The 19,695-nt window shown below is 44.7% G+C and overlaps 1 protein-coding gene across 1 annotated transcript in view; it reads left to right on the forward strand.

Moving 5' to 3' along the window:
• The first annotated feature begins 3,762 nt into the window (after positions 1-3,762).
• Positions 3,763-19,695, forward strand: part of LOC309526171 (uncharacterized protein) — a 37,671-nt gene continuing 21,738 nt past the window's right edge. The window contains exons 1-7 of the mRNA XM_082212086.1: positions 3,763-4,235; positions 7,759-7,854; positions 8,836-9,066; positions 10,741-10,763; positions 12,640-12,752; positions 13,171-13,224; positions 17,105-17,618. Coding sequence (XP_082068212.1) covers positions 3,807-4,235; positions 7,759-7,854; positions 8,836-9,066; positions 10,741-10,763; positions 12,640-12,752; positions 13,171-13,224; positions 17,105-17,618 — 1,460 coding nt within the window. The 5' untranslated portion in view covers positions 3,763-3,806. The remainder of the gene's footprint in view (positions 4,236-7,758; positions 7,855-8,835; positions 9,067-10,740; positions 10,764-12,639; positions 12,753-13,170; positions 13,225-17,104; positions 17,619-19,695) is intronic.

The raw sequence follows: 19,695 nt of genomic DNA on the forward strand, positions 1-19,695 counted from the left end.
GAGCAGCGTATGTTGCTGTTGCTGTGCAGATCCATACATGAGCTTGGGTGGAAGCAGCCAACTGATGGAGGTGATTTGCATGTTCCGTTACTCTTAACTGTTCGCGCCCCTCTCTGCGCAGCAGTAAATAAAAATCTCCTTTCTCTACAGAAGCCATCGAGTGCACCAAAGAAAATTCAAGTGTCGTGCAAACTACCCTTGCAGCCATTTCAAATGTTCTGTTACAGAATTGTCTGCACTAGAATTGCACGCTGCTTTTGATGTTCTGACCTGCCTCTTCGCAAAAACTATTGCAAGCCAGGGAGTTCCTGCGAGTTACAGCCCCACAATGCTGCCCTTTGCAATGTGATGAACGAACAGAAAAAGAACCTACCCAGTTGGCGCTGAGACAAAACCCCACATGTAAGCCCCAAAATGGAAAACGAGAGAGGTCCCAACCAAAGAATGGCAATTTAAGTTGACAGAATATGCAAAACTTGCAGACTTAGAAGAGAACAAGAAGAACATAGTTCTAGTTACAGGTAGGTAGCCGTGTTGGTCTGCCACAGTCGAAACAAAATAAAAAAATTCCTTCTAGTAGCACCTTAGAGACCAACTAAGTTTGTTATTATGAGCTTTCGCGTGCATGCACACTTCTTCAGATACCTTCAGATATCTCACACCAATAACAAACTTAGCTGGTCTCTAAGGTGCTACTTACAAGACCTGGAGCTGACTGTGGCTCAGATCATCAGCTCCTTATAGCAAAATTCAAGCTTAAACTGAAGAAAGTAGGAAAAACCACTGGACAGGTAAGATACAATCTAAACCAAATCCCTTATGAATACACAGTGGAAGTGAGGAACAGGTTTAAGGATTTAGATTTGCTGGACAGAGTGCCTGAAGAACTATGGATGGAGGCTCGCAACATTATACAGGAGGCAGCAACTAAAACCATCCCAATGAAAAAGAAATGCAAGAAAGCAAAGTGGCTGTCCAACGAGGCCTTACAAATAGCGGAGGAGAGAAGGCAAGCAAAATGCAAGGGAGATAGTGAAAGATACAGGAAATTGAATGCAGATTTCCAAAGAACAGCAAGGAGAGACAAGAAGGCCTTCTTAAACGAGCAATGCAAAGAAATAGAGGAAAGCAACAGAATGGGAAGAACCAGAGATCTGTTCAAGAAAATCGGAAATATGAAAGGAACATTTCGTACAAAGATTACCATAATAAAGGACAAAAGTGGTAAAGATCTAACTGAAGCAGAAGACATCAAGAAGAGGTGGCAAGAATACACAGAGGAATTATACCAGAAAGATATGGATGTCTCGTACACCCCAGGTAGTGTGGTTGCTGACCTTGAGCCAGACATCCTGGAGAGTGAAGTCAAATGGGCCTTAGAAAGCACTGCAAATAACAAGGCCAGTGGAAGTGATGGTATTCCAGCTGAACTGTTTAAAATTTTAAAAGATGATGCTGTTAAGGTGCTACACTCAATATGCCAGCAAGTTTGGAAAACTCAGCAGTGGCCAGAGGATTGGAGAAGATCAGTCTACATTCCAATCCCAAAGAAAGGCAGTGCCAAAGAATGCTCCAACTACCGCACAATTTCACTCATTTCACATGCTAGCAAGGTTATGCTTAAAATTCTACAAGGAAGGCTCAAGCAGTATGTGGACCGAGAACTCCCAGAAGTGCAAGCTGGATTTAGAAGAGGCAGAGGAACCAGAGACCAAATTGCAAACATGCGCTGGATTATGGAGAAAGCCAGAGAGTTCCAGAAAGACATCTACTTCTGCTTCATTGACTATGCAAAAGCCTTTGACTGTGTTGACCACAGCAAACTATGGCAAGTTCTTAAAGAAATGGGAGTGCCTGATCACCTCATCTGTCTCCTGCGAAATCTCTATGTGGGACAAGAAGCTACAGTTAGAACTGGATATGGAACAACTGATTGGTTCCAAATTGGGAAAGGAGTACGGCAAGGCTGTATATTGTCTCCCTGCTTATTTAACTTATATGCAGAATTCATCATGCGAAAGGCTGGGCTGGATGAATCCCAAGCCGGAATTAAGATTGCCGGAAGAAATATCAACAACCTCAGATATGCAGATGACACAACCTTGATGGCAGAAAGTGAAGAGGAATTAAAGAACCTTTTAATGAGGGTGAAAGAGGAGAGCGCAAAATATGGTCTGAAGCTCAACATCAAAAAAACGAAGATCATGGCCACTGGGCCCATCACCTCCTGGCAAATAGATGGGGAAGAAATGGAGGCAGTGAGAGATTTTACTTTCTTGGGCTCCATGATCAGTGCAGATGGTGACAGCAGTCACGAAATTAAAAGACGCCTGCTCCTTGGGAGAAAGGCGATGGCAAACCTAGACAACATCTTAAAAAGCAGAGACATCACCTTGCCAACAAAGGTCCGTATAGTAAAAGCCATGGTTTTCCCAGTAGTGATGTATGGAAGTGAGAGCTGGACCATAAAGAAGGCTGATCGCCGAAGAATTGATGCTTTTGAATTATGGTGCTGGAGGAGACTCTTGAGAGTCCCATGGACTGCAAGAAGATCAAACCTCTCCATTCTGAAGGAAATCAGCCCTGAGTGCTCACTGGAAGGACAGATCGTGAAGCTGAGGCTCCAATACTTTGGCCACCTCATGAGAAGAGAGGACTCCCTGGAAAAGACCCTGATGTTGGGAAAGATGGAGGGCACAAGGAGAAGGGGACGACAGAGAATGAGATGGTTGGATGGTGTTCTTGAAGCTACTAGCATGAGTTTGATCAAACTGCGGGAGGCAGTGGAGGACAGAAGTGCCTGGCGTGCTCTGGTCCATGGGGTCACGAAGAGTCGGACACGACTAAACGACTAAACAACAACAACAAAGGTGCTACTGGAAGGAATTTTTTTTATTTTGTTTCAAGAAGAATATAGGTTTAAAGAAGATGGGAAAATGTTTATTGAATATATGGGAAATAACTATGTACAGCTGAAAACGCTGGCAGCATTAAGATAAATTCAACAGTGTAAACAAGTTTTGATGGATGCAATAATGGAATACTGAATGGTATAGCTTTTGCAAAATGTGCAGGGATTTATGATATGTAAAATGAACCACGGAAAGAGAAGAAGGGAAGTCATTGATATCTTAAGGATGATGCAAAATGTGTATTTTAAATTGGAAAACAGAAAATTTAATTAAAATTATTTATATACACACACATATATACACAAACACACGATAGATAGATAGATAGATAGATAGATGATAGATAGATAGATAATTTATGCAAATTGATTTTTTTCTGGTGTTAAAGATCCGACTGGGACAAACCTTGTTTTGTTGAGCTCGTAATTTGCACAATTTGTATACGATGTCTGTTTGAGAATGTGTGGTTTGCTATGCCTAATAAAGGATATATTTGATTTGATAGATGATAGATAGATAGATAGATATAGATAGACACACACACACACACATATGCAACAAAACCCAACACCTACACTATATAAAAATATAAGCCTCACTACCCCACCCCACCCCTCCTCTCCTCCCTTTTTCCCCAACTTTATACTGTACTCAACACTAAGCTCTCACAACAAATGTAACCGATTTGTAAGAAGGACTGCACAACCTGAAAAAAAGAGCAAGGCTTTTGTAAACCAAGAAACTCTTTTAATGAAAATATTTTTTAAAAAAAATAAATAAATAAAAAGCTGCCCCTTTGCACCACAGCCAATCGGATTGGAGAAGGAAGTTGCTCCCTTTGATCCTGCAGGCAGGGGCCCAGGCAAAGACTCACAACTTGGCTCCCACCTCCCAATGGATGCCGAGGAGGAGGAGGACCCCATGCGAGGCCTGCAAAAGGCTGCCCTTTGCTCCATCTGCCTGGAATATTTCCAAGACCCGGTGTCCATAGACTGCGGGCACAACTTCTGCCAGGCCTGCATCGCCCAGTGCTGCGACGACGCCCGGACCCGCTTCTCCTGCCCTCACTGCCGCAGGAGGTCTTGCAAGAAAGATTTCAGGCCGAACCGGGAGCTGGCGGAGATGGTGGAGATCGCCAAGCGGTTCAAGAGCCAGGTGGAAGAAGCGCCGGGAGAGAGGATGGGCAGGTGCCAGAAGCACCGGGAGCCTCTGAAACTCTTCTGCCAAGATGACCAGAGCCTGATCTGCGTGGCCTGCGACAGGTCCAAGGAGCACAAAACTCATGCAGTGGTCCCTGCCAAGGAGGCAGCCCTGGACTATAAGGTAAGAAGGCAGTTGATATAATCTTTATTGTCATTGTCCCAAGCAGAACAATGAAACTGAAAAACCTACATAAAACATTCAAAACCCCTAAAAACTCTGAAACCCCATTTTAAAATGCACTATACTACAGAGACCCCTCTATCCTTATAGAGACCCAGGTATCTTGCTTTTATATGTATTTAAATATTTTCCAAGATGTTTTTCAATCAACAACATTTTTTCCCATTCATCTTAACACCAAATTCATCTTGTCTGACTCCCCATCCCCCACCCCCACGTTTCCAAGTTTCACATTTATTTTCTCTTTCATAAACAACTACCTGACATTTAGAAGACATCTGAAGGCAGCCCTGTTCAGGGAAGTTTTTAATGTGTGACATTTTAATGTATTTTTTAATCTTGGCTGGAAACCGCCCAGAGTGGCTGGGGAAGCCCAGCCAGATGGGCGGGGTACAAAAAAGAAATTATTACTATTATTGCATATAATTACTTTTGTCCAATTCATTTCCAGTTCTTATTTTTAGCTAAATTATCAAAATACTTCATGAATGCTCCCAGCCGGATTTAGGTTTGATGAGGCCCTAAGCTACTGAAGGGAATGGGGCCCTTTGTACAGTATGTCCAGCTGCCCTTTGTCAACAACAAATGGTGGTACCTCTGGTTGCGTACTTAATTTGTTCTGGAGGTCTGTTCTTAACCTGAAACTGTTCTTAACCTGAAGCACCACTTTAGCTAATAGGGCCTCCCGCTGCTGCTGCACGGTTTCTGTTCTCATCCTAAAGCAAAGTTCTTAACCCAAGGTACTATTTCTGGGTTAGCGGAGTCTGTAACCTGAAGCGTATGTAACCTGAAGTGTATGTAACCCGAGGTACCATTGTATGCTATCTGGTAATTTATGGACCTAATAGGTATCTAAAGCCATTTGCACAAGTTACCATGCAACCAGTTCGTGCAGAATGTAGGCACACTATACATAGAAATGAGCAAACCAGTGATATTTTAGGGAGCAGGCTAGCAGGCCATTACATCCTAGGAGCCTACACAACACAAACCACTGTTGCCGTATGTAGGTTTTATTTTATTTGTTTTTCATCTTACATTTTGGAAATGTACATCCAGGTTTTTCTTTAATTTTTTTGGGGGGGGGCCCGCAAGAGAGTGGGGTCCTAAGCTATAGGTTGTTTAGCTTATACGTAAATCCGGCACAAAATGCTACATCAATCCTGCTAATGTTTTAACACATTTACAGTGTTCCTTAACATACTTTCCCCCCCAATCTTGCTTACATTTCTTCTCGTCTTGATGCCTGATCTTCACAGTAAGTTTTGCCATTTTGGCATGCTCTTATCATCTTGATTATCCTTTCTTCCTTTGTTGGTACGCCTTCTTCTTTCCACTTTTGGGCAAATAACGTTCTAGCAGCCATGGTAGCGTACATAAACAGTCTCTTTAGATTCCTTGGTATTTATTCCCCTGTCCGTGATGCAGGTTTCATTTAGATTTGTACAGTGGTGCCTCGCAAGACGAAATTAATCCGTTCCGCGAGTCACTTTGTCTTGCGGTTTTTTCGTCTTGCGAAGCACGGCTATTAGCGGCTTAGCGGCTATTAACGACTTAGCGGCTTTAAGAAAAAGGAAACAAACTCGCAAGAACTCGCAAGACGTATCATCTTGCGAAGCAAGCCCTTAGGGAAATTCGTCTTGCGGAACGACTCAAAAAACGGAAAACTCTTTTGTCTAGCGAGTTTTTCGTCTTGCGAGGCATTCGTCTTGCGGGGCACCACTGTACTGGCAGCTAACGTCTCTGACTGTGACAGTGTTGGTGGCAAACTGGATTGTGCACATGCTATATATTTAAACCATACCCACCCACACCCAAATCTTGGGGACTGTGGTTTGCACTTTAAGGAGCTACAAACCACTGTCCTTAAGGTCTAGGGACAGGATGTGCTGTATATGCATGGTTTGTACACAGTTACTGCTGGAAAATGCATGCAGCAGAAATACCATGGGATTTAGTATGAAAAGAGTCGATTCCACAGAGAGAGTCCAAAACCATACGCTCATTTTCATGTCGCTTTTAATTTGTATACCATTTTTCTATGTTACTGTACACAAGGTGGTTTGCAACAACAAACTGCACAACAAAGAACACACCTTACAATAATCTGATCCCATGCAAAAAAAAAAATCATAATAAAGCATAACTTTAAAATGGAACGACATTCAATGCCCGTTTTCAATGTGTCGCAGGGGGGCAGTTAACTGGGTTTTTGTTTTTATCTTGTGATTTTACGTTGTAACTGCCCTGGGAGCTGTGGGTATAGGGCGGTATACAAATTTAATGATAATAATACCAAATAAAGTAATATTCAACAATCTATTAGAATATAATGGCACACAATAACATTTAAAACACCAGCAAGTGATAATTAAGCAGAAATTCCTTCTTAACAGTTGCAATAAATAATGAGCAAACTATGATCAATGAAAATAACTGCAAGGCACAACGCAGAAAACACCGCAATACATACAAAACCATGCAAATTGAGAAACAAAGACACACAACTTTAAAAACTAATTTTTAAAAATCCCTAGACCCCTCTTCTCCCTTCCCAGCTGTTTCTGGGAGAGGCTAATTAATTCATCAGCTGGGCTTGAATGAGCTTGGAGTTGGTGAGGCTTTCCCCCTCTGCTTTGCATTTCCTCACTGAGAAAGCTGACTTCTGCCGAATTATTTTAGAGTCTCTCTGTAGGTTTTCTTTTGGTGGGACTTTTCCAAGCAACTTCCAGCCAGGAGCACTGTGACATAAGCCAGTTTGAGTTCGCCTGTCCTTTTAGTGAAGCAGTTCCTTGTGAAGAATTGGGCAATAACTTTGGGTGTGTGCCTTTAAAGCATGCATGCTCCCTCTAAAATCTCTTGACCGTTGTATAGTGGTACCTCGGGTTACAGATGCTTCAGGTTACAGACTCCGCTAACCCAGAAATAGTGCTTCAGGTTAAGAACTTTGCTTCAGGATGAGAACAGAAATCGTGCTCCTGCGGCGTAGCAGCAGCAGGAGGCCCCATTAGCTAAAGTGGTGCTTCAGGTTAAGAACAGTTTCAGGTTAAGTACGGACCTCCGGAACGAATTAAGTACTTAACCCAAGGTACCACTGTAGTTTATTAAGAGCTGAAGCTCTGAGGGAAGGAGTGTGCTACAGATGTACAGCGTCTGCATCCTTTCCCTCAAAGAATTCTGGGTAGTGTAGTTTACCAATCACAGAGTTACAATTTCCAGCAGCCCTAAACAAACTACAGAATTTTGAAGGAATGAATATGCTTTGAATGTGCTTTAAAGGTGTATACAGTCAGCAGATGCATCAGGTCTGTAAACTGCAAGTGCAAAAGCCACTTACCACTAATAGTAATACAGACTGGCAGGGGATTTACTTTTTAAAATAAAACATTCATACCGTTGTTAATTGTATGAATAGCATCTGATTTGTCTGTCCTAGCAAAAATAAGTATTTTTCCCTCCCCAGGAACAAATTCAGACTGAATCACAGAGTCTTAAGCAAGAGAGAGAGAAACTGGAGGAGCTTAAACAGGCCGGTAAAAGGACAACTGAAGAAAATCTTGTAAGTCCCTCTTTTAATTAGCGCTAACCCAAACTTTGTGGGGCGGGGGTTGTAAGAACAATCTTGAAAGTTATTTGTGGAATGAATAATATCCACTGGGAGGATTGATGATGATTTTCATTATCTTCCTGCGTTCGTTCACAAACTGCTCTGGGACTAAGTGATTTTTTAATTACTATAGTTCTGACCCTGCAGTCTCTTGTGATGTGTAGGAGTCCTTATTTACCAGTGCGGCCTATTCTGACTGCTGTTGCAACATACAAATGGTCACATCTTATACACAGAAGTATTTGGTGCCAAAAAACCCCATCCCATCCCTCATTCTGTACCTTGAACAACATTAGAAATATATAAGAAAATCTGGCATTTATGTAGCATTTTTCCTAAATGGCTCACATACGTTATTACAGTATTTCTAGCCACATAGCAATACAGTGATCCCTTGGTTCTCAAACTTAATCTGTTCTGGAGGTTCATGCCAAAACCAAAGCGTTCCAAAACCAAGGCGCTCTTTCCCATAGAAAGTAATGCAAAACGGATTAATCCGTTCCAGCCTTTTTTAAAAAACCCCCACCTAAAACAGCAATTTAACATGAATTTTACTATTTTAGGAGACCATTGATCCATAAAATGAAAACAGTAATCAATGTACTGTACAGTGGTACCTCGGGTTACATACGCTTCAGGTTACAGACTCTGCTAACCCAGAAATATTACCTTGGGTTAAGAACTTTGCTTCAGGATGAGAACAGAAATTGTGCAGCAGCGGGAGGCCCCATTAGCTAAAGTGGTGCTTCAGGTTAAGAACAGTTTCAGGTTAAGTTCTTAACCCGAGGTACCACTGTACGTGTATGTGACATGAAGTATTTTATATAGGGGCACATTCAAAAGTCCGCATACAGTCCATTCTATCCAGGCCTAAGTGTTTACAGGATTGCATTGTTAGTACTTTACCCTTCTTACTTTACCCTTTAATTACAGGAAAAGTTGGGTGCTGAAAGGAGGAAAGTTGCATCTGCATTTGAGCTGCTGCATCAATTTCTTGAAGAACTGGAACAGCCCATTCTGGATCAACTGAATGAGCTGGAGCTGGAGATTAAGAATGGGCAGGAGGAAAACGTTGCCAAATACTCTAAGGCAGTTTCTGTCCTTGAGGACCTGATCAATGAGATGGAGGAGAAGTGTAGGCAGCCGGATAAGGAATTCCTGCAGGTGAGAACATGAATTTGTCAAGAGGTTTTGACTGAAGACTAAAATATGTGGAGTCCTGCAAGTCCTGGATTTGGCGGTGATAATAGAATCCGTGGGTTATTTTATAGGCAGAGAATTTTGTGAAGCCTTAATGGCTGAACAAATATATTGGGGCATAAGCTTTTGCAGACGTCATCAGAGGTGTGAAGTGAAATCTTAGTTAGCAGGTATATAAATGAGAAAATTGGAAGTGAAATGGCAGTGAGGTGCAAAATTTACAGTCAGTGATAATGAGAGCTTAAATACAGAGGTACCTCAGGTTACAGACGCTTCAGGTTACAGACTCCGCTAACCCAGAAATAGTAGCTCAGGTTAAGAACTTTGCTTCAGGATGAGAACAGAAAGCCCCATTAGCTAAAGTGGTACCTCAGGTTAAGAATAGTTTCGGGTTAAGAACGGACCTCCAGAACGAATTACGTTCTTAACCCGAGGTACCACTTATGTTAAATGGGCACAGTTTAAAACTTTTACAACAGTAGATTGGTGATTATTGCTGAATTACTGTTTTGCCGCCTGTACTTAGGGAGCCATTCACAAGAAAGTCACGGATAGCACAGATACAGGTTAGCACTGGAAAGCTAGTAACACATATTGTGTGGTAGCAAACCTTTGTCTTGATTAAATCCACAAGTGATGGTATTAAACTTCTTGAAGAATTCTAATTAAACTGTTTCACGTTGTCTTTAAGATGCTGCAAGATACTGTTTCAGTTCAAAATTTGGTTCTTTTAGAATTAGTGTTATATGGCAGCATTGCCAAGTATATGCTAGCCACTGCTGCTAACATGGCTCTGGTTAATAGATTGCTAGGTTCTCTGTTTCAAGAGTATGGAAAAAGTAAACATAGCCATATTGGTCCATAAAAAAACCTGACAAAATGAATTTCCTTCCCGGAGGGCCTTGGTATAACCCTAAACCCATTTAGCACTTCTCAGAGAGCCTCATTTGCACGTCTCCAACTATCTTCCGGGTGGCGACGCGGGTGGCGCTGTGGGTTAAACCACAGAGCTTAGGACTTGCTGATCAGAAGGTCGGTGGTTCGAATCCCCGCAACGGGGTGAGCTCCCGTTGCTCGGCTCCTGCCAACCTAGCAGTTCAAAAGCACGTCAAAGTGCAAGTAGATCAATAGGTACTGCTCCGGCGGGAAGGTAAACGGCATTTCTGTGCGCTGCTCTGGTTCGCCAGAAGTGGCTTAGTCATGCTGGCCACATGACCCAGAAGCTGTATGCCGGCTCCCTCGGCCAGTAAAGCGAGATGAGCGCCGCAACCCCAGAGTCGGTCACAACTGGACCTAATGGTCAGGGGTCCCTTTACTTTTACCTTTAACTACCTTCCACGTTTCATCTTGGAAGGTTTCTTCCATATTCATGGCTTCACCACCGGCCACTCCCTTCTCACGCTTCCCCCTTGCTATGTTTTGCCATGTAGCCCGATGAAGAGTTCTGGAGACCTTGAAAGCTTGCATGCTACCATGTGATGTTTGGGTTAGCCTGATAAAGGGGTTGCTTAAATAATGGATTTGGCAATCCTCAACATGTCTGCTCTTAAGATTAGCTGAAGGAAGCAGAATGGTCTTGGAAAGGATTGTATGTCCATAATGTGAATTTCATTTTCCTCTGCTTTTTCACCCTTCTAGAATGTCAAGGACACCTTGAGCAGGTATGTATGCGGTCCTTTCCATCTCCTCCTTTTGTAAAGGGTCTGAGGACTGACTTCATATGTGAATGTCCTAGGATAGCTGAGTTGGTAGAAGAGCATGAGACCATCTCTGGGTTCAAGCCCCGCCTCGGGCAGAAAGATTCCTACATTGCGGGGATGACCCTCCCTTCCAGCTCTGCAATGCTATAATTCTAGGTCCATCATCTGAGCACTGAATGCATGATAACTTTCAGCTAAATGTGTGCATTGGCTCTGCTGAAAACCAAAGCAGCTGTTTGGATGTTGGTCGGTAAAGACTTGAAATGGTGGCGAATCAGCTAAGATCAGGCTGGAGTTGGGGCCCAGCGTGAAATGATCCTAAAGGTTGCTTACAATAGATGGTGATACTTATGCACAAACCCACAGAATCTAGCAGTCCTGAGTCCCCTGGTTGATGGATGGTGGAAGAATAGGCTCCTCTTCGGCTCTGCAGTCCCAGAGCTGAGTAGATTTCCGGCAGGATGGGAAGTAAACTCCCTGCAGCAACTTCTTTTGTGACCAGTGATTGGAGCCAGGCTGGTCATCTCTTGCTCTGGTGTTCTTCAGCTTTCAGTTCCGCAGTGCCAGGATTTGTTTAAATAAACAGGATGTGTGAAGTAAGGGCTTATCCACACTTTCCAGGCTCAGGGCTCTGCTTAAAAGCTCTGGGTCCAAGCATTTTTCCTTTTTTGTGCTGGAGTTTCCTCTATGAAAACCACTCTTTAGCTCTCAGTTGGAGCAAATGTCAATTTGGGCTTTCCGTGGATTGCTGTTTGTTCCAAGTGAACTTTAAAGAGTGGGTTTTCTTTTTTCCAAATAGATTTTTATTAAGGTTTAAAAATAAAAATACAAAGATTACTATCGAATATCTTTTTTGTCCCAACTGAAACATTAAAGGCAAAAAAGAGAAAGGAAATAGGAGAAAGGAAATAAGAGCGAGCGAGAGAGAGAAAGGATGATATAGAGAAAAAGGAATAGGAAATGATTTAAAAGAGTGAAAGAGAGAGTTGTTGAGAAGCTAAAAAACCTTTTTAATGATTTTATTGAATGTTTTAAACACACTGAGCTCTGAATCCAAACATGTTTATAAAAAGATAATAAAACGCATTATATCAAAGAAGAATAAAGAGAAAGAAAATATAGTGGTACCTCGGGTTACATACGCTTCAGGTTACAGACTCTGCTAACCCAGAAATAGTACCTCAGGTTAAGAACTTTGCTTCAGGATGAGAACAGAAATCGTGCTCCGGCGGCAGCAGGAGGCCCCATTAGCTAAAGGCGTGCTTCAGGTTAAGAAGTTTCAGGTTAAGAACAGAACCTCCGGAACGAATTAAGTACTTAACCCGAGGTACCACTGTACTCATGATCCTTACAAAACACAATTATTAAAAAATATAAAGAGGAAAAAAGAACAAAGGAGACATAATTAAGATAATAGAAAATAATAGAAAAATAATTAAAAAGAAACACTAAAGACCATTTTTTTGTGGGGAAAGCTGTGGAACAAAAAAGAAAAAGGTTGTTCAGACATGGAGCTTTAAAGCTCAAACTGTGCCTGGAAAGAGCAGAGAAAGTTAAGTGTGGATGAGCCCTAAGAGTCAATGCAGAGAGCAGAAAAGGGAAGAAATGTGGGAGATGACAAGAACAGATCAGAGGAACCGATCGAGAGAGTGGAAACGGGATTGATGGTAAGAAGTCTGATCAAAAGAGCATTGGATGTTAGAAAGCATTTTGATAAGGTGCAGCAAAGGAAGCCTATAGAAAACCTAGTTCCTAGGCTGTGTCTGCTCCTTAATCCAAAGTTATCTTGCCACAGAATGCCTTCCAGAATAATTTCAGTGAGTTTTCCTCTCACTAGGTCTAAGAAGAGACCATTTCCTTTGGAGGAGGTTACTCCAGACCTAAGAGAGAAACTCAGTGCATTTTCTCAGAAAAACATTTCCCTAGCAGAAACCCTGAAAAGAGTCAAAGGTAAAAGACAATTGGCCAAAGTCCTGTTTCTCCATCATTTCTTGCTGTGGGCTTTCCAACTTTCTTGCTGGGTTTTTCTCCTGACGGTCCTACACTTTTCCTCCTTCAGTGTATTCGGAATGTATCTGGTTTTGTCAGTGGGGAGATTAAAGAGCTGAGAGAAGTATGCAGAAAAGACTCTCCTAAACCTATACTTGAGTATCAATATTAAACAGTACAGATAAATCTGTTTTACATCAGGAACCTTAGGCAAAGGGAGAATAATAATTTTGCACATTGATTCTGCCCCTCAGTCCCTGGTATTTGACATGTAGGATTCTAGACTCTCCTTCTGTCTCTGAACTTCAGCTTCTTTCTCGAATATTTAGTATGAAATTGGAAGCCTTATGTCATATTATTTCCCCCCCTTTTTTTCCAGAGTCTTTGTTACTTGAACTCCAAGAGAAAGAAGACGATAAGTCTTTAGAAATAGGTGTGTAGAAAAACAATTCAGAAAACAATAATATGAATGATCCAATTATATAAAAATAAAATACAGTGGTACCTCGGGTTACATACACTTCAGGTTACATACACTTCAGGTTGCAGACTCCGCTAACCCAGAAATAGTACCTCAGGATAAGAACTTTGCTTCAGGGTGAGAACAGAAATTGCATGGTGGCAGCGGGAGGCCCCATTAGCTAAAGTGGTGCTTCAGGTTAAGAACAGTTTCAGGTTAATAACAGACCTCCAGAACGAATTAAGTTCTTAACCCGAGGTACCACTGTATAATCTGTGTGGTGGCCCGTGGAATAAAAAACCAGTAAAACCAAAGCAAAATGGTATAAAAATACTTGGTTTAAAGAAAGAAGAGCTTCCCCCATGTTAATCTGTTCTCTGCCCCAAAAAAAGGTTATGGGGTTGCATGCAGCTAGCTTTTGTTCAGTCACACAGTCATAATAATAATAAGAAGAAGTTTTATTTATATCCCGCCCTCCCCAGCCGAAGCCGGGCTCACGGCGGCTAACAACAATAAAACAGTACAAAAGTACAGCATAACCAACACTCTAAAATCATTCCTTATAAAATTAATTCAAATTAAACCACTGGCAACCATTGGGCCAGAGCTCCGCGAAGATTGCCGAGGGAGGGAGTCAGGCTGTGCCCTGGCCAAAGGTTGCGAACGCTGCAGGTTGCAAATGTGCATCCCGCACGGATCACGTTCGTAACCCGAGCGTCCACTGTGATAGGATAGGACGTCCCTATTTTCATCAGAGAAACGTTGGCGGGTATGAGCAGGGGCACTCGACAAAGCTCAAGTACAGTGGTACCCCGCAAGACAAACACCTCGCAAGACGGAAAACCCGCTAGACGAAAGGGTTTTCCGTTTTGGAGGCGCTTCGCAAAATGAATTTCCCTATGGGCTTCCTTCGCAAGACGAAAGCCCATAGGGAAATCTCCGGGACAGCGGGGAAGCGCAGCGCGTCTTCCCCACTGTCCTCGGACCTCCTCTGAAGGCTGGTGGTGGGAGGAGGGCTCTCCTCCTGCCGCCAGCCTTCGGGGCAGCCTTCTGAAGGCTGGCGGCGGGGCAGGGAGCCCTCCTCCCGCCGCCAGCCTTCAGGGCAGCCTTCCGAAGGCTGGCGGTGGGGCGGGGAGCCCTCCTCCCGTCGCCAGCCTTGGGGCAGCCTTCTGAAGGCTGGCGGTGGGGCGGGGAGCCCTCCTCCCGCCGCCAGCCTTCGGGGCAGCCTTCCGAAGGCTGGCGGTGTGGCGGGGAGCCCTCCTCCCGCCACCAGCCTTCGGAGCAGCCTTCCGAAGGCTGGCCATGGGGCGGAGAGCTCTCTGCCCCACCGCCAGCCTTCAGAAGGCTGCTCCGAAGGCTGGCAGTGGGGCGGAGAGAGCTTCTCTCCGCGCCAGCCTTCGAATGGCTGTCCTGAAGACTTGCGGTGGGAGGAGGGTTTTCCTTCCCACTGCCAACATTCAGAATGCTGTTCTGAATGTTGGCGGTGGGGAGGAAAAACCCTCCTCCCACCGCAAGCCCCGGGAATAGAGGAGAAGCGCTGCGCCCCTTCCCATCTGTTCCCGTACCTGTCCTGAAGGCTTGCGGTGGGGAGAAAAGCCCTTCTCCGCACCGCCAGCCTGGCAAGCGGTTTCCATAGGAACGCATTAATTGATTTTCAATGCATTCCTATGGGAAACCGTGCTTCGCAAGACGAAAAACTCGCAAGAAGAAAAAACTTGTGGAACGAATTAATTTCGTCTTGCGAGGCACCACTGTACAAGATGTTAGGGCCCCGTGGCATTAAAAACAAGATGGCTGCCACCTCAGCTACTTTGCTCGCCACTCGCACTGATATATTTTCAAAGTATAAACCCAAAGCAAGGCCAGGGGCTTGGGGAAGAGTCGCAAAGGCCAGGCAGAGAGGTTTGTAGGCCTGCATTTGGGGCCGGGGCCTGGGATTCCCCACCCCTGCCAGGCTGGTTCCTAGCTTTGAATGGCCAGTGGGTGCAGTCAGATTAAATGTGGCTCCTGTCAGTCTTGTGTCTGCCAGGCCCGAAAGACTGCAGGGTTCAGTGAACCCCAGGATGAGCTGTGATGGGTGACGGCAGCGGAAAGCATTGTGAAATCTTGGCTGTACAGAGAAGGCTGCGCAGGTGCACGAGGCCTTGGCTGATAAGGCATTGTTTCCTGGCCCGGCGAGTGCTGACGCCACAAGACTGGGGGAGGTGCCAAAGTGACGTTTGTTTTGACATTTATTGTGGGTAAACAAAGAGTTCTGGGTCAGGAACTCTTTGCAGGTGGGCTGCAAAGCATTGCAAGATGTTGTTTGTAACATACTGTGATGTGCGGCTAGTTTTTCTGGTTCTAGCTAACTAAATCACTGCAGGTACAGAACAGTTGCCACAAGCGCAGCAGAGCTTCCCTTTACCCTTTGACACATACCCCAACTTGCTCTGAGTTTTCACCAACGCTACAGAGCAGATTTTGGGGTGCTGTGAGGGGTGGAGAGAGACGGGAAGTTCTGCTGCACTCCCAGAAGTCATTCTGTGCACACAGTGATACAGCTGCATGGAAGGAACTCTTCTTGTTTCCCTAGTTGCCTTGATTCTTTATCCACAGTCCAGTTACTGCGCCTCAGCCTTCAGTTCATTCTAGTTGCAATATTGAGCTGGTCTCTCTTACCTGTTCAGCCTCACCCACTGCAGTTCTGAATCCCGATTCTTTCCCCCACAATGGTGGATTGGCCAGGGAGGTTAGCTGAGCCTGGAAGCCACTGTGTTGAACCCAAAGGGGAACTGTTCCGGAAGTTTTGCTTACGCCGTCTTGGCAGTCAGGATAACCCACAACTAATCTGTAGTCGCTGTAGCAATGAGCCCATATATTCACTTGCATTGATATGAGCTAATAGACTTGCTTTGATTCGTTACCCTTATCTGGGAAGCTTGGGGTGCTGGGCTCTGAGCCCAGAACAGGGGAACAATCTGTAAAACCTGAGTATTTGCCACGTATGCCCTCATCTGGGCAGGCGAAGCGTTGGCAAGTCCTAGACAAAGTGTATAAAGAGTGTATGCGTGTTTGCTTGGGTGCAGACAAGCCATCTCCTCGCTGTGGTGTCCACCCCAAATGTCTAACGGCTAGGAGACCTGGCAGACTTTAAGTTTACACCTTTTTTTAAAATAAAAGGTGGGACTGAACTGGGACTGAACATACAGAGGGATAGCTCAGTCGGTAGAGCATGAGCCTCTTAATCTCAGGGTCATAGTCGAGCCTCACATTGGGCAAAAAATTACTGCTTTGCAGGGGGTTGGACTAGGTGACCCTCGTGATCCCTGCCAACTCGGTAAATCGTAATTGTATTTTCTCACTCTGGTGTTTTTGGCATCCTTCAGTATACCTCAGGTGTCAGCGAACTTTTTCAGCAGAGGGCTGGTCCACTGTCCCTCAGACCTTGTGGGGAGCCAGACTATATTTTTTTTTTTTGGGGGGGGGGAAATGAACGAATTCCTATGCCCCACAAATAACCCAGAGAGGCATTTTAAATAAAAGCACACATTCTCCTCATGTAAAAACACCAGACAGGCCCCACAAATAACCCAGAGGTGCATTTTAAATAAAAGGGCACATTCTACTCATGTAAAAACATGCTGATTCCCAGACCGTCTGGGGGCCGGATTTAGAAGGCGATTGGGCCGGATCCAGCCCCTGGGCCTTAGTTTGCCTACCCATGGTATACCTGCGCCCAGCCGCTCCCATGAGCATTCCTTTGGGCAAGTGTTTCAGAACAGTCACCGTAAGTCTCATGTGCCGCCTTTAGGTAAACAGGAGATGTTAGTGGCAAGCCTTAACTTTCTGTTCCTCTCTCCTCAATTTACAGCCAGTGTGACCCTGGATCCGGGCACAGCGGGCCCCTACCTCATCCTTTCGGACGACGGGAAAAGTGTGTGGTTGAGTGACACCCGTCAGAAACGTCCCAGCTCTCGGGGCCGGTTTAACTTGTACCCCTGTGTGCTGGGCTGCGAAGGGTTTGCCTCGGGGAAGCACTCCTGGGTGGTTGAGGTGGAGTCAGGCGGAAGTTGGGCTGTAGGTGTAGCTCAAGAGTCTGTGAAAAGGAAGAAGAAAATCAACTTCCAGCCTGAACAGGGGGTCTGGGCTTTGGAGCATTTGGGAGCCAATCATTACAGAGCTTTGACATCCCCTCCAACCCCGCTGCCCCTAAAAAAGGCCTACAAAAGAATCCAAGTGCATCTAGACTACGAAGCAGGTCAGGTGACCTTTTTTGATGCAGAGAATGAAGACTTGATCTTCGCCTTCCCATCCAGCCGCTTTGCGGGGGATATAATTCATCCCTGGATGTGGGTAGGGCTCCGGTCCCGGCTCAGACTGTGTCCCTAACTTTACATGCACTTTGGAGTAATGGAAGTTGATGTTGTTTGGCCTGCGAGCGGAGAAAAAGCATATTAGGCTCATTCACTTCCTTGCCCCCTCCCAATGAAATGAATTGCAAATCTGTATTTTTCCAGACACTGGTGAGAGACTCCAGTTTCAATGTGAACACAGCTTGTGTTTCAACTACTGGAAAAATTGCACAAGAATTTACTGGCCATCTGAAAAGCTATAAAATTATTGGAAGTTTTTGTTAGGCGTAGAATAGGATAATGTTACCCACACAGGAAGGGAACAGGGTGGTGGCGGGTGTGGTTTTTTGTGTGGATTATACTACACATTCCCATGTATTCTGGGCCAGCCTTTGCCAGCATGAAACCCTCCATATATCAGCTCCCTGGGGCTTATGGGAATTGTAGTCCAAAGCGTATGGAGGGAGCCAGGTTTATGGAGGCTGCTTCAAATACTTAGTATTGCTAGCTTGGCTGGGAACAGTGGACTTCTTGCAACTAGCCTGCACCAGAGGGACAGCTTTTGTACTTTAACACAGCCCCAGACTAAAGTAGATCTTGCTGTTAAAAAATAGTGCATACAAAAATTGGGGGAGAGCAAATGGGAAAGGGGAGCACCACATCCCATCTAGGAAATAAATTACTAGATGTAAGATACTGAGCCATGAGGATGAAATAGCTCACTAAGGCCTGTGCTCCCAGTTTGCTTCTGTGTGAGATTCGGCGAAGAGTTTAAACCTCGGCTGTAATGCAGTGACAATAACGTAGCATGGACCTTCTGAAAGATGTTCTGTTTGGTTGGATTTAGCACGTTAAGGGAGATTTGTAGGGTTCTTTACAATTGAGGGGTTTGAGGAGAATGAAAGCAGGGCAGATCTTGCTGTTAAAAAATAGTGCATACAAAAATTGGGGGAGAGCAAATGGGAAAGGGGAGCACCACATCCCATCTAGGAAATAAATTACTAGATGTAAGATACTGAGCCATGAGGATGAAATAGCTCACTAAGGCCTGTACTCCCAGTTTGCTTCTGTGTGAGATTCGGCGAAGAGTTTAAACCTCGGCTGTAATGCAGTGACAGTAACGTAGCATGGACCTTCTGAAAGATGTTCTGTTTGGTTGGATTTAGCACGTTAAGGGAGATTTGTAGGGTTCTTTACAATTGAGGGGTTAGAGGAGAACGAAAGCAGGGCAGCCGGGTAGGGTTTCTGCAACCAAATCTTTACCGTGTCCTGTTAAAGTGAATTAACAATTCATAACAGAAAATAAATGGTTATAACGTTCTTGTCAGTAGCGTGTATGTGTCCATAGAAGGTATTAAGAGAAAAGTGTGGGTTATGGTCAAGTGGAAAAGGGAGCCGGGGTTTATTATAACGGGAGGGGCTTATTTCAGTGTTGGAACTGGTGGGAATTTTGGCTTCTCCAGCATTCACGTACATTGCAAGGAAGCATGAAGTTGGCTTTACTCAGAGTAGGCACGTGAGAATCCAAGCCCATGTCCCATTTCAGACTTCTCTTGCTGTTCAGACTTCTTGTTGAATGCAGTTGCAAATTGGTCCTCAAGTGTGCAGCTTATAAAACCATACAGTTGTGAGCCCATACCCAGCGGTATGTGCGGTGGCACATGGATTTCAATGGGTCTGTTCTTAGCTGGATGCAGCGCAAGAGCGCTGAGCTCAAAAGTTCAGAGAGCGCAGGCCAGGAGCTTGGTCCTTCCGCAAGCTGCTATCCCTCGACCTTTCTAAAAGAGGAATACTGAATTACTGAAAGAATGTAGATGAAGCACCTTCACCCTAGAAAGGTACCCTGGAACGGGCACCCCTAAACCCGGCCCTCCAGCTGTTTTGGGACTACAACTCCCATCATCCCTAGCTAACAGGGCCAGTGGTCAGGGATGATGGGATTTGTAGTCCCAAAACAGCTGGAGGGCCGAGTTTGGGGGGTGGCTACCCTAGGAATAGTAACTGCTGGCAGGGGGGCATTGTTAAGGGTTGGGCAAGAGGCTCTGAGCCTCATGTAAATTGTGCCAAGCCTTTGATCTGTCCCTGCCCCCTTTTTTGTAGAATAAAAGCC

This window comes from Podarcis vaucheri (assembly GCF_965113315.1).
Source record: "Podarcis vaucheri genome assembly, chromosome: 2".
Taxonomy (NCBI): domain Eukaryota; kingdom Metazoa; phylum Chordata; class Lepidosauria; order Squamata; family Lacertidae; genus Podarcis; species Podarcis vaucheri.